The 14110-nt window shown below is 41.8% G+C and overlaps 1 protein-coding gene across 3 annotated transcripts in view; it reads left to right on the top strand.

Annotated features, from left to right (window-relative positions):
• The first annotated feature begins 1104 nt into the window (after positions 1 to 1104).
• The window catches only part of MNAT1 (MNAT1 component of CDK activating kinase), a 186378-nt gene continuing 173372 nt past the window's right edge, over positions 1105 to 14110 (top strand). Inside the window, exon 1 of one of the 3 annotated variants that reach the window (XM_048854543.2) lies at positions 1105 to 1261. In XM_048854543.2, coding sequence (XP_048710500.1) covers positions 1173 to 1261 — 89 coding nt within the window. In that variant the 5' untranslated portion in view covers positions 1105 to 1172. The remainder of the gene's footprint in view (positions 1262 to 14110) is intronic. The other 2 variants (XM_048854547.2, XM_048854544.2) reach the window with 2 other exon arrangements.

Genomic DNA, 14110 nt, shown 5'->3' with positions numbered 1-14110 from the left:
ATCCCTGATGATGAGCAGCAGAAGCTGATCCAAACACCTGATTATAAGAACGACTAGGTTCAGTGCATGGGCAAGAACAAAGTTTATCTGCACAGTGTACATTCTTTTCTATCCTCTTTTTACATTTTGTACTATTATCCATTGATTCTATTATCTGTTGACAGCATAAATCACAAAAGCAAGTTATTTGAGTCACGAGTACCCCAGGATTTAAATAAAGTCATAATGGAGTGTGGTTTATTATTTATGATAAGTACCAAAGAAAATAGAAAAGAGTCATCAAATGCAAAATTTTAATAATAGCCCTTTCCTCCATTTTAATGGGTTAATCTATCAATTTCCCTACCTCTCTACACTTCATACAAATAGCAGATCTGGGTGCTTTTGAGGACATGCTGTATAGCACCTGAAAATCTTTTCTAAAATGAAAAGGAGTACTTGTGGCACCTTAGAGACTAACACATTTATTTGAGCATAAGCTTTCGTGAGCTACAGCTCACTTCATCGGATGAAGTTCATCACTGCATCCGATGAAGTGAGCTGTAGCTCACGAAAGCTTATGCTCAGATAAAGTGGTTTAGTCTCTAAGGTGCCACAAGTACTCCTTTTCTTTTTGCAGATACAGACTAACACAGCTGCTACTCTGGAACCTTTCCTAAAATGCTAAGTGTTGAGTATAACAATCAGTTGAATATTTTGTACAGGATAAGACTGAAAAGCCCTGGACTTCATAAGGCTGCATCAGGCTTTTGATAGATATTATTGTACCATATGTCTGTCTCTACACTCCTGCGGTGATATTTATTTGCATTCAGATTAAAATGCACATGAATGACAAAATCTTGCTCAAATTAATTTGCTAGTCTCTCAGGTGCCGCAAGTCCTCCTTTTCTTTTTGAAAATCTTGTTGTTTTTCAAACGAGAAGGGACTGGGAGAGACGCTGTGTACGGCACAAACACGACGCACAACTGACTGCCTTTTTGTGTGTGTCTCGTCGCCCTCCCCCCCCGCCCAGCCTTTCACAAAGCACATGAGGGGAACGCTCCTCCTGTGAGCGGAACGGTTGCTCTGCGGAGCTAAAGTCCCGGCCGGGCCCTGTTTGGAGTAACACTGCTCTGAGGTGCGGGGGGGCGGGAGCTTGGTGCCTGGCAGGAGCGGGGTGGCGGCGACCATGGATGACCAGGGCTGCCCGCGGTGCAAGACCACCAAGTACCGGAACCCTTCCCTGAAGCTGATGGTGAATGTCTGCGGGCACACGCTGTAAGTGCTGCTGCACGCGGGCCCTGGGGAGGAGGGGGCCGTGTTGCCATGGGGAGCGTCGAGCGCCGCCAGCCCCTGGCCTGGGAAGCCCCCCCCCCCGGTGCCTGGGGCTCCCGCCAGGGGGAGAGGCGGCGGCGGCTGTGCGGGGGGGGGTATCACTCCGCCAAAACCATTCCGGGGTGTGGGTGTGAAGCACCTTGCCCAAGCTGGGGGAGAGGAGCAGGCTCAGGAGGGAAGCTCCCACCCGGGAGGAAGGAGCTGTGGGCGGTGGTCTTGCTGCTGCTACTGTGTGTGTGTGTGATGGGGGGATTGGTGCTGCTACAACTCTGTGTGTGTGTGTGTGATATCACTGCACATACTGCGGCCTGAAGTTCCCATTCCTGGGCGAAGGGACTGTGAAGACTGTTACACGCAAAGCAGCTGAGCATCTCGACCCTTGGGAAGCACTTGGTGGGTATGAGCCCACTTATTTGCTTCCAGTATGGTTGCAATAATTTGGTGGGAAGCAGCTGCATGTCACCTGTGTGTTTGTCCCGGACTGTACTGCAGGCTTTCAGATTGCAATAGCTTGTCCCCTATTAACTCGAATTTCTCAGCCCTAAATATGGGTGTGTTTTTACTTCTGGAGGATTCTCAGTTAAATCTAGTCTCTGAGGAGTGCTGCTGTGTGCAAAGGGACTTCAGTTTACCCCTGCACAGAAAGGCACAGAAAGCCAGCAATGAATCCTGTTCATCAGCTGTTCAGCACACAAATTGTTTTAAAGTCCAGGTGGTTTGGCAATAAGATGCCATGTTGTAGGTTAGTGTTTGTGTTTGAAACTGGAAGCTCCTACCGGCTGTAAAATCCAACTGGATTTGTAGCTGTTTTGTGATGTTACTATTGTTTTTCTTTCATGGGTTTTGATATCTCAGGAGTAATAGCGCAACAATAGACTTGGCTGCTCTGTATGTATGCTATTGTAAAGCTGTTTCTCAGCAAGACTGTTGGTTCATGTTATAGCACTCAGACTATGTAACCTTATTTTCAGTCACATCTTTTTATGAAAAGGTACTTTTTTTTGTGGGGGGGTGTGAAACTTTTCATGCTTAGCACAATATTTAATAAAATCTCTTCAGTTGTTGTCTGAGTTGGGAAAATAGGAGAAAGCACTTTCCACCAATTAAAACTTTCATCGGCTGCTTTTTTTATGTGCACTTGTGTAACTTAAAAAAAAAAGTGGTGTTTTAAAAGTTGGGCGCAGGTGCAGCCCTGAATGAGGAATACATGTGCTGATTTGTTGGAAGAACTTTGGTTTGGAAATGAAAATATTACGAACAATTGAAATCATGATTAACTCAATCACTCATTACACCTTAATGTTTTCTCAGATGCACCTATTTGAGGAATCATTCTTGCTAGTGACTGTTGTTGGTTTAGGAGATGGTTAGTTTGGTTGTGTGGATCTTTCATAATTTTCATGCAAGTTTATAGTATGCATCTATAGAGAGGTTGGATCTACTCATAGAATATCAGGGTTGGAAGGGACCTCTGGAGTCATCTAGTCCAACCCCCAATCAAAGCAGGACCAATTCCCAATTTTTACCCCAGATCCCTAAATGACCTCAAGGATTGAACTTACAACCCTGGGTTTAGCAGGCCAGTGCTCAAACCACTGAACTATCCCTCCGTACTTGAGTGAACACTGGTGAAAGCTTTTTACTGCGATAACAACCCTCCTCAATTTTTCAACTCACCATTTTTCTAATGGATTATAAAATTTTAAAGCTAGAAGTCTAACAAACTCAAGTAATTATATAGCAGATGTACACGTGAACTGAATATGATAAAAGGGCAGTATTTGGATGGTTTAATGTTTTGTTTTTGTTTTAAGAAGCAAAACTGTGTCCATCTGAATATGTCTGTTTCCTGGTTAAGTCTAACCAGGACCAGCCAGGCCTGGTTAGTACTTGACTGGCAGACTTTCAAGGGGGAAAAGGGAGTCTGTGAAACATGCTTCTGTGGTGCAGTAGATTATTGCTTGTAAACTTCAGACACTGGGTTTTTTCTATACTGCTTCTCCAGTAAAAGCATAAACAAGTGGAATGTTATAATTTTTATATTTCGTATCCTTTTCCTGTAATTTTAGCTACACATAGGCACTTTTGCTGAAAATAATAAATTATGCATGCATAGTAATTTAGTAATGTCTGAGGTTGTGCACAAATGCAATATGGGCTTGATTCAGCAATGCTTATTGCTACTGAGGAGAACTTACTCAAGTGAGTAAATGCCATTGATAATGTGAAGTAAGGGCGTCAGAACTGTGTCCTATATAATCAGTACGACAAATCTTTAGCTGAATGCACATTTCCCCTTAATAATAGATTACATTATAACTATACACCACTGCACACTTCCAGTAAAGGCCAGAGTAAACAGGTGAGCTTTGCATTGTGTTTTAAAAGCTCAATCACTGCAGTGCAGGGAAGTGAAATACAGAACTGCAGAGCCTATACTGAAAGCAACTCCTTAGCTGGATGAATCTAGGGATGTTAGTGATAATGTATCAGCTGACCTCAGCTGCTGTGGCAGGGCATGGAAAGAGATGTGGTCTCCTGAGGTAGCTGAAACCAAACCATTGAAAGATTCCCCTGTGTAACTGCTGTGCAACAATGTAAAAACCCCAACTGTAAAGGTTCTCGGATTTTGTTATGGTGAGTGGTTACGAGGCAGGGAGTCCCAGGTGTCCTTGTGAAGTTAGAGCTGCCAGAGGAGCATGTTGGATTGCTGCTGCCCCTATCACATTCACATTTGTTGTGGGCCTCCTTATGACTGTTAAAATGGAGGGGGTACAACACTACCTGGCTGGTTGGGGCAGAACTGTGGACTAAGTCATTCCTTCTCTAGCTCCTGTGATTGATGCTCCACTCGCTGCTTTGACTGTATGTATGTTCAGGAGAGCACTAGTTACCGCCACTGAAGAAATAGTGCAGCTGTTAGAAGAAAAAGTAGGTGCACTTTATGGTAATCCACCCAAAAACCAGTGGAGACGGTCACCTGGCCTTGTCTGCGTTAGGATGTTGAGGGTGTTCGCTAACCTGCTAACAATTTTTAGTGTAGACAAGGCCTGTAACACATGTTAAATTTAACAGCATCCAAATCCTAATCTAGACGAGGCTAAAGAGATTTGCAACTTTACCAACTACTTATTCTTGTTCAAAGCTATCCAGGGCTGTGAGGGGTCCCTATCTCTTTCAGGACAGGCCAGCCCATTCCAATTTGACACTGTGCTGTACTGCAGGGGTTCTCAATGTTTTTCTTTCTGAGATCCCTGCAACGTGCTATAAAAAATCCACAGCCCACCTGTGCCATAGTAGCTGGTTTTCTGCATATAAAAACCAGGCCAGCATTAGGGTGTAGCAAGCAGGGCAATTGTCTGGGGCCCCATGTCACAGGGTCCCCCACGAAGCTACATTACTCAGGCTTCAGCCTCCACCCCAGGTGGCGGGGCTTAGGGACCTGGGCTTCAGCCCCATGCGGTGGGGGTTTGGCTTTGGCTTTCTGCCCTGGGCCCCAGCGAGTCTAATGCTGGCCCTGCTTGGAGGCCCCCCTGAAACCTGCTCGAGGCCCCCTAGGGGGCCCCAGACCCCTAGTTGAGAACTACTGCCCTACAGTAAAGCATACATGCAAGAGGATAAAGTTAACGTGAGTGTGGGAATCTGATCTTTGAATTTATTGGCATGCATTGTAACTGTAAACGCCCCACCTTGTTGTGGCACAAATGTGGCCTTTTCTCTCTCTCTATATTGAGTAGTTTAATATTGCATTTTTATGATCACTTCTATGTTAGTAATCTTGTTTCTGAGGGGTTGACATTTTAGTAGTTTCAACTTATATCTCATAACATTTTGTCACCAAGTTGGAAGCCCAGATGACAGCCCTGACAATGATGACACCACTGACCCAATCAGTGGGGGAGCTGGGGGGAAAAGAAAGGGGTAATCGATCACACGGTCTATGTTAATATGCTATTGTGGTTCTGAGTGAATGACATTCTGCGTTAAAAGAAAAGGAGTACTTGTGGCACCTTAGAGACTAACAAATCTATTTGAGCATAAGCTTTTGTGAGCTACATTCTATGAAGTGAGCTGTAGCTCAAGAAAGCTTTTGCTCAAATAAATTTGTTAGTCTCTAAGGTGCCACAAGTCCTCCTTTTCTTTTTGCGAATACAGACTAACACGGCTGCTACTCTGAAACCTGTCATTATGCAAGATTCTGAATTAAGGTTATTCTAGTGCCCTTTCGCTTTCCTGCTCAAAATCATTACATTATGTGTGGTCCTTTATCAGGTCCCAGGGTTTACATACCATAGTCCTGATCCTGCAATTGATTATGTATGGGCATATCCCTGTACATGGTTCCTTGGAAATCTGTGGATCTCTGTGGAGTGTGTCTATGTGCAATTGGTTGCAGGATTGGGGCTTGTGTGTGACATATAGGCACACTGAGATAAGGGTATGTGTTAGCCTTCTGTCACAACTTTCATTTAGTGGATAAATGTCAAACTTTAACTGCATGAATTGGTTGATTACAGGATGACTGAGCCGCCAATGTGATGCAGCTGTGAAAAAGGATAATGCAGTCCTAGGATGTATCAGGCAAGGTATTTCCAGTAGAGACAGGGAAATGTTAGTACCCTTATACAAAGCACTTGTGAGACCTCATCTGGAATACCGTGTGAAATTCTGGTCTCCCATCGTAAGAAAGATGAATTCAAGCTGGAATAGATGCAGAGAAGGGCTACTAGGTTGATCTGAGGAATGGAAAACCTGCTTTATGAGAGGAGACTCTCAGAGCTTGGCTTGTTTAGCCTAATCAAAAGAAGGCTGAGGTGAGATATGATTGCTCTCTCTAGATACATCAGAGGGATAAATACCAGAGAGGGAGAGGAATTATTTAAGTGAAGCACTAGTGTGCACACAGGAACAACTGGCATCAACAAGTTTAGGCTCAAAACTAGATGAAGGTTTCTAACCATCAGAGGAGTGAAGTTCTGGAACAGCCTTCCAAGGGGAGCAGTGGGGGCAAAAAACCTCAATGGCTTTAAGTCAGCTTGATAAGTTTATGGAGGGGATGGTATGATAGGACTGCCTATGACAGTGTGTGGCCTATTGGTGACTGCCAGTAGCAAAAATCCTCAACTGCTGGATGGGGAGGGCTCTGAGTTGCTACTAGGGTGACCAGATAGCAAGTGTGAAAAATTGGGATGGGGTGGGGGGTAATAGGTGCCTCTATAAGAAAAAGCCCCAAATATCGGGACTGTCCCTACAAAATAGGGACATCTGGTCACCCTAGTTACTACAGAGAATTCTTTTCCAGGTGTCTGCTTGGTAGATCTTGCTCGCATGCTCACAGCCACGCAGCTTAGAGGGAACTTAGGTTACGAATCTATTTCAGGAGTGGGTGAGGTACTGTGGCCTGCAATGTGCAGGTCAGACTCCATGATCAGGGTGGTCCCTTCTGTCTTTAAAGTCTTTGAGTCTATTATGAGAATGTGTGTGGATTTATTAAAAAATTATTTTCCTTCGTTGTTGCTTGACTAATATTATAGACTCTGTAACTAAGTAAGAACTAGTATGTGGTTGTGGAGTTACGGTAAAATTTTATTATCCTTTTCCACTATAAATCTTGTCATGAGGATGGGAGGATGATAAATGGGCAGTAAAATCTTGCTGCAAAATGAAAGTTGACATAGAAAGTACTCAGTCCAAGCGTAAGGAATGCCTTTTAAAAAAATAAAAAAGCAGAAAGGGTGGCCTTCAGTAATAAATGTGCAAAAAAATTAAATGTTTGGCTAAAAAGATGGTTTTTGGGGAAAAAGAAGGGTGTCCAGTTGAGGGAAGGAATGGTCCATTAGAGTTTACAGGGCATTGGTTTCTAAGGTACACTGATGGCTTTGCCTTTCTTTTAAAAAATTTAGTCTCAAGAAGTGCATTAGAAAGCCTCCGTGCATGCATGAAAATTTTTGATTGCTCTGATGGTTTCTAATGTGTTTTTTTGGAGCGTGCAGAGGCGGCGGCGGCCGGGGGGGGGGAGGGTGTTTGCCAATGGAGTTTTAATCCACCTCACTTCATTTGAGACTATGAATTATCTTTTGCTCTGCTTTCTTGGGTTTTATTGCTCAGACTGAATTTTAGTGGGCAGCTTAAACATATCCTACCGATGTGCTTACATAAAAAAAGGAAAGGTAATTCATCCACCAAAAACTTCATTAAAAGAATGTTAAGGTTGTTACCACAAATGGGATCAGGTAAAGAAAGTTACTGTTGGCTGTAAAACATGCCATATGGCCTTCAACAATAAGACATAAAAATCTTGCATTTAAAAGGAGAAAAAAAAAGTTAATTGGAGCCACTGGTCCAGCCGCCTAGCCCCACTGCTAGTTCATGTATTTCTCCTGTTCAGAGCGGGGAGGGAAGCTGGCCTTTAAAGCCAGGATTTCCTTCCTGACGCTGTTGGACTTGCTGCTTCAGCCAACAATGGGGCCTTTGGACTCCTGGAGAGACAAGCCCACAAAACCCAGGTTTCTTCTGCAGCAGACCTGCTGGTCCAGCTCCCTGTGATCCCATGACTCCTGGAGAGAAGGGATGGAGAGGTCTGCAAGCCCACAAAAACTGGGCCAACTCCTTGAAGTTCTGGGTCTGCTACTTCTACCATTTCAGCCACTATGAGTGACCACTCTGAGAGTGGGATGCAGATCCCAGAAGAGCACTTCACAAGTGGACAGACTCAAAGTTTGGGTTCTTAATGCTACCTGCTGCATAATTCAGTGTAGATGTTCGTATTTTTCTTCTTCTACCTACTGGCTAATAAACTAGCTACCTTATACGAAGTCTATGTTGCTAGAGCAAATTGACTTTTCAGTCTCCCCTGACGTTTCTCGTTATGTGATTAGGATCCCTATTAGAAGCTTACATTATTTTTTCCTCTTTTCTTTTCCTAGGAGGACATGGGTTAATTTTTCTCTATTTGTTAATATAGCTCCCATATAGAGGTAGCAACATAACAAATTAGAACATCTTTCAAGGCTTAACTTAAGCTTGCTCAGGGAGACATCTATTCCTAGAGTTCTCCTAGGGGATCCATAGTCTCCCTTGAACCGTTTTATATCTGCTTCTGGGAATTCCTGAGTGGGGTAGCTGCATCCTTTCAGACTTCTCTGATTGCTGTTTTAATGGCCATACAGACAAAGGGAGGAGAGGTTTAATTTTTAGCTTAGACACATTTAAGTTGTTCCTTGGGAGCCAAATTCACTGCTGGCATAAGTGGATGCAACTTTAGTGAAGCTGGGTCTGTTTATGCCAGCATTGAGCGTAGCCCGGAACCTTTTGGATATATTTGTACCGTGTGAAAGTATATAATGTCTCATCCGGTGTTACATTGTTGAATTACTGCAGCAGAGAGCAAAGTATTGTAGGAATAAAATTAGAGACTGCAGAAAATTAACATCAAAGCTGAAAATCTGAAATTGGGTTTTAAGATGGTTGTAACAAGTGGGAGTTATTTCTGGAGGTTAAGGTCTTGATCCTGCAAATGCTTAAGTGTATGTTAACTTTATTCCCTTGAGTATTCCTGTTGAATTGAGTGAGACTGTTCACTTCAGTCAGGTTACATGTGCATAAGTATTCAAAGGATCAGGGCCTCAGTTTCCACTACAGATGCATCAGGTCGATAACATACCTTGTTCTGGCCCTTATGGGGTGGTTTGTAGGAGCAATATCTGGCAATAATTGAACAGGTTTCTTCTTTCCTATCTCTGAAGCCTGGGAGAGAGTTCCTAGTAAAATGAGACCTAACCCTATATCTTCCACATAATCCAATGTAACAATAGTTTACTGTCAACACGCGCACACCAACTTTAATGGAACTGCCAAATGTCTGTACGCTGACACTGAATAACCATGTTACCTTATGTATGCAACCTTTAGCTTTCCTTTCCCCATTCCTTCCTGTGCTTGTTCTTTCCAGTGTGTTATGTCCAAAATTAGGTTCTGATCTTGAAAACGCTTACTTGCATGAGTAGTGCTTAGTCATGTGACTGGTCCCAGCTGACTAAAACAAATTTAATGGGAACTAGGGGTATGTAGGATTGGGCCTTTAGATAATCAACTGAGGCAGGGACTTAGTCTATTTATATGGTCTGTAAAGTGCCTGCTATGCTTTCAGGGACCACATTAATAGCAACAACTGGGGACAAAATTATGTTCCCAGTTAAACACTAGTGTAAATCTGTAGGAATTCTGTTGACTTCATTGGAATTATTCCAGATTTACACTGGTGGAGCTGAGCAGAATTTGTCCCAGAGTGTGTTTAAGGTGATAGTAAATCCGCATGCTCCTTCATCTCTATACGTCTACTCAAATTCACCATAGGAAGTTTTTGTTAAAATTAGCACTAGTGGGGAAAAAAAATGCAGGCAGAAGCTTATATCCTGCCCAACTTTGACTTAACCTGGGAAGTGTATTTCTTCTTTAAAGGAAGATACAAAAGAACATTCTACAGTTAACACTCCCTGAGGGACCTGCTGCGTCTTTCACTGGAATTTTAAGACTTGGAAACCTAGACAGCCTTTCTCCTTTAGCTTTTTGGATTTATTCAATTTTTTTGTGGGTTTAGATGATCTGAGTTCTATTCTCTCCCATATAGTCATTTTTAAGTCTCTCGTGGAGGTGATTACATTATTATTGAAATAGCACAAGAAAAGAAACTGGGTATCTAGTTCTATAATGACACAGAATTTTTCTTGAGTATTATCTGAACACATTTTTATAGGTTTGGCTCTGAGTCAGCTTTTTTTATGGAGTATTAATGTTTCTGTTGTACAGTTCTGTTCTTTTGTTGCTATTTGTTTGTAAACAGTGCGAAATCTTGCCTCGATTCTGATTGTACTGTTGAGCTTGTTTTTGCATGTCTATTTTGTAATCTTTTTTTTTGTTAGATTAGCAAGACTCTGTAAGTGATACTCTGTATCGTGAAAATTTTTGTAAAAGTCTTTAGGAAATCTTAATTGCAGTCCTGCTTGGAAAGGTGACTTTGGCAAAAGAAAAGTGATTTTGAGCTTCTGTTTGTTGTTGATCAAATCTGTCAGTTTACAAGTAAAATAATGTTTTTTTGTCTAAATGCCAGCCCTGAAAAACCCAGACCAGCTATTTATTCAGATGGCCTGAATCTTCAAATGTGACTTAGTCTTTTTGCAAAAAGAAAAGGAGTACTTGTGGCACCTTAGAGACTAACAAATTTATTTGAGCATAAGCTTTCGTGAGCTACAGCTCACTTCATCGGATGCAGTGAGCTGTAGCTCACGAAAGCTTATGCTCAAATAAATTGGTTAGTCTCTAAGGTGCCACAAGTACTCCTTTTTCTTTTTGCAAATACAGCCTAACATGGCTGTTACTCTGAAATTAGTCTTTTTGGGTGCCCAACTTGAAACATCTGAAAGAGGACTGATTTTTTTCAGAGGGTAGGTGCTTGGCACTTTCTGAAAACAGATTCCTTTTGAGACCTCTCAAGTTGGGCACCCAAAAATACTAGATGCTTCTGAAAACTTTGGCCAAGGGTTTCATTTCACACCCACCAGTAGACTACTTGAACCAGAAAGTCAAGTTAATAATTCTGTTGATGTATGAACCAGAACAGTATCTAGCTCAGTTTCACAGAGCAGTATTGGCTTCAAAGTGCTCAGAAGAATGAAAAGTAGTAAAAATATGATTTTAGTTACTAAAGTAAGTGATTGTGTATGAATACAGCAGAAAGTGCGTCTAGAATAATCACTTTCAACTGGTAGCAAAGCAGGTACAAAGGTGCCATTCTTACACAGTTGCTCTTCAGAATATTTTAATTCTGTCTTCCACTTGGTCTACATCTTCTTGATATTTGGGGTGATGGTGGTTGTATATGGTTTTGCTTTTTTTTTGGGAGCTACAGGGGCAATGTTTGAAGAAATCCAGTTCAACTCTTTTTGACAGCTAAAAGGAATACTCAATGCAGATGTGTAGCTTACTTTCTAAAGGGATTTTCCCCCCCGCCCCCCAAAACCTGGAAATTAATAAAATAAACTACATTAATGGAATATCAGAGAAACAGTGCTGAGTTACATGTGTATACTTCAGTGTGGTAAGTCTTAATTCTGTCTTCAGTTTAATGATCTATATTAAATAATGGCTATATTTAAAACATTTCAATTTATAATAATGACCATGGCTGTTTAACCTTTTCAATTAATTGTTCTGCCTAATGAAAGGTGCTTATGAATTTTTGTGAATTCATTGCAGGAGTTGACTTTGTCAATATCTCTTCTGAGCTTTGGCCTTTTGGGGAGAATTTAGCAGTAATTCATGTAGTAAATGATTAAAGTTTGATTTTTATTTAATTGGATTAGTTCTGAACACCTTCTAGATGTATAATATTTTTGAAGCTCTGAGAACAATATTCTTTCTTAGTTGCTATTAAGTTTAAAGATATTATAAGTGCTGGCATTGGAACAATTTGTATAGTGGGGGTACTGAAAGCCACTGAACGAAACTGTAAACCCTGTATATGATGGAAACCACTTCAAGCCAGGGAGTGCTGCCGCACCCCTAGGGCCCCTTGATATTTGTGTGTGTGTGTAAAAGTCATCTTGCAAATTGTTTTGCACAGTCTGCAGGGAAAACTTTCTGAAATGGGTCTATAGTGGTAGCTATTTATGAGTGAACCAGAAACCAATTGGGCTCCAACCCTGCAAACACTTAGGCTTACTCAGAGTAGTAAAGTTATTGAAATAATGGGATTGCTCACAGTAGTAAAGTTAAGGATGTACATAAGAGAATTATGGCTTTGATTTGAACATGCTGACTTGTAGTACCACAGAAACAGGAAAGTAACTTTTCTGGGTATTGAGGAAAACGTTTTTGTTTCGTTTCCTCCCCCCCCCCCCCCAAAGCCAGAAAAGCATTAAAATGTTCTGTTCTCTAACTGCTTTGTAAATGCCAAGCAGTTTGATACACCTAAAATGAGATGGCAATAATTATATTCAGGCAGCGTCGTCTGTTACAGTGGGAAGTGTCAAGCAATTTTAAAGACCCTCTTTTCAGTTGCTATAACTTTGCCAAATTAACTGTTTGGTCTGAAATTTTCCATGCTGGGTGTCTGCCTCAGGCTGGATTTTTTTTTTTTTAAATTATTTATTTTTTACAGTTTCAGCCAAAACCATTCTGCTGTTTCCAAGAATGAGGTTAAGAAAAAATGTTTTGACATTTAAAAAAATTCTCAAGGAAAAGATTGCCAGAAGCTCCATGCTTTGTAGTGCGGACTTGAAATTTGGCAAAGGTGTGGCCTTTGTATCAGGGCTCTGAAAATACACCCAAATTTGACCAAGTTATAAACCTTTGAATTTTTTTCTGAATTTGCACATGCTCAGTAGAGACTTAGATTTTTAGCTGCTAAAAACCTCTAAAGATTCTATCCTCATTTAACATGCTTCAGCCCCTCACAGTTTCTAGCACTGACCATGTCATGCATGCACCATCCCTGCAGAGTGACTGAGCATGCTGCAAACCCAGGGCTAATCTGGACTTTCCCTGTAATGACTGCTCTGGGCTGGAATGAGTCTGGTCACTGGAACTAAGAGCAGGGAGCCTGTTTCTCCTGTGCTTTCAGGGACCCCATTGTTGGCACACAGGGATCACGACCGAGGAACCCTCCTGACCTGACTGCAGGGAGAACAAGAGCTGGACTGAGAGGAAGGAAAGGAGTAGAATGGGACAAGTATCCTGGTGAGACTGGGAAGGGCAGAGAAACTGTAACTAGGAGTTTGGGGCTGGGGGGTGAGACGGTCGCTGGTTGGTCAAGGAGATTGGGAGCCAGTGAGGGAAATGCAAGGGAGTGGACTGGGACTGAGATCAGATGAGGAGCTGAGAGGAGAAGGGGAGACTGGGATTGGCTGGATAAAGAAACTGGGAAATGGTGGGGAGTCCGACTGGGACTAGGAGCCAAAGGTGGTGGGGATGAGACAGATTGGATGAGGAATCAGGAGTGAGGGAACCAGAATTGGCTGATCAAGGAGATGAGGACTGGGATGAGACGTCTAAGGTGAGGAAGGGAGGATAGTGACAGTAGCAACTTGGAGAGGAGGCAGAAGGGGCAAGCTTAGGGGTGGGAAATATTCAGAAAGGTCTGTGACCAGGGTGGATAAAAATCAATGATTTAAAAAAAATCATAACAATTTTGATTTTTATTTAAATCGGATTTTTTAAATAGGTTTTTTCCTCAAAAAGCATTTATCTATAGTTTTAATTAAGATACATTATAGCTCAAAGATATCTCATCCTAGGAATAGAGATTATAAATTCTAATTCTATACTATGAGACAATATATTCATGTAATGTTTAAGAAAAGTTTTGTAAATGAGTTCCAATAGTTCATGAATTAGGGACCCAATCTTATGGGGTTCCAGGGGCTTCTGTATAGATTATTTAGGTTAATCTTTCTATCTACCCAATGGGACTCAGTGCTCAGTCTAGAAGATACCATCAGAGATGCTTAGCTTTGCAGTTCTCAAACTGTGGATTTATGTCTCCAGAAATATCATGCTTGTTAACAGCAAAAATGTTTTTAAATTTAATATACAGAGTTGAGAAATAACAGACCTCAAACCTGTTGTCCCTCTGCAAATTTGTGTACACTTAACTCTCTCTAAAAATGCAAAGTTTCAAAAAGTTCAGTGAATAGAAGATTGTTGGGGGCAGAATAGATCTGGACAAGGAGAAGAAGTCTAGAGATAAATTTGAGAAGGGAGGAACAGGCAGTATAAACAAAAGTGAAACTGTTT

The sequence above is a fragment of the Caretta caretta genome, chromosome 6, assembly GCF_965140235.1.
Source record: "Caretta caretta isolate rCarCar2 chromosome 6, rCarCar1.hap1, whole genome shotgun sequence".
In the NCBI taxonomy this organism is placed as follows: domain Eukaryota; kingdom Metazoa; phylum Chordata; order Testudines; family Cheloniidae; genus Caretta; species Caretta caretta.
The sequence above is the reverse complement of the archived record's forward strand: the minus strand, read 5'-3'. Positions and strand labels throughout refer to the sequence as shown.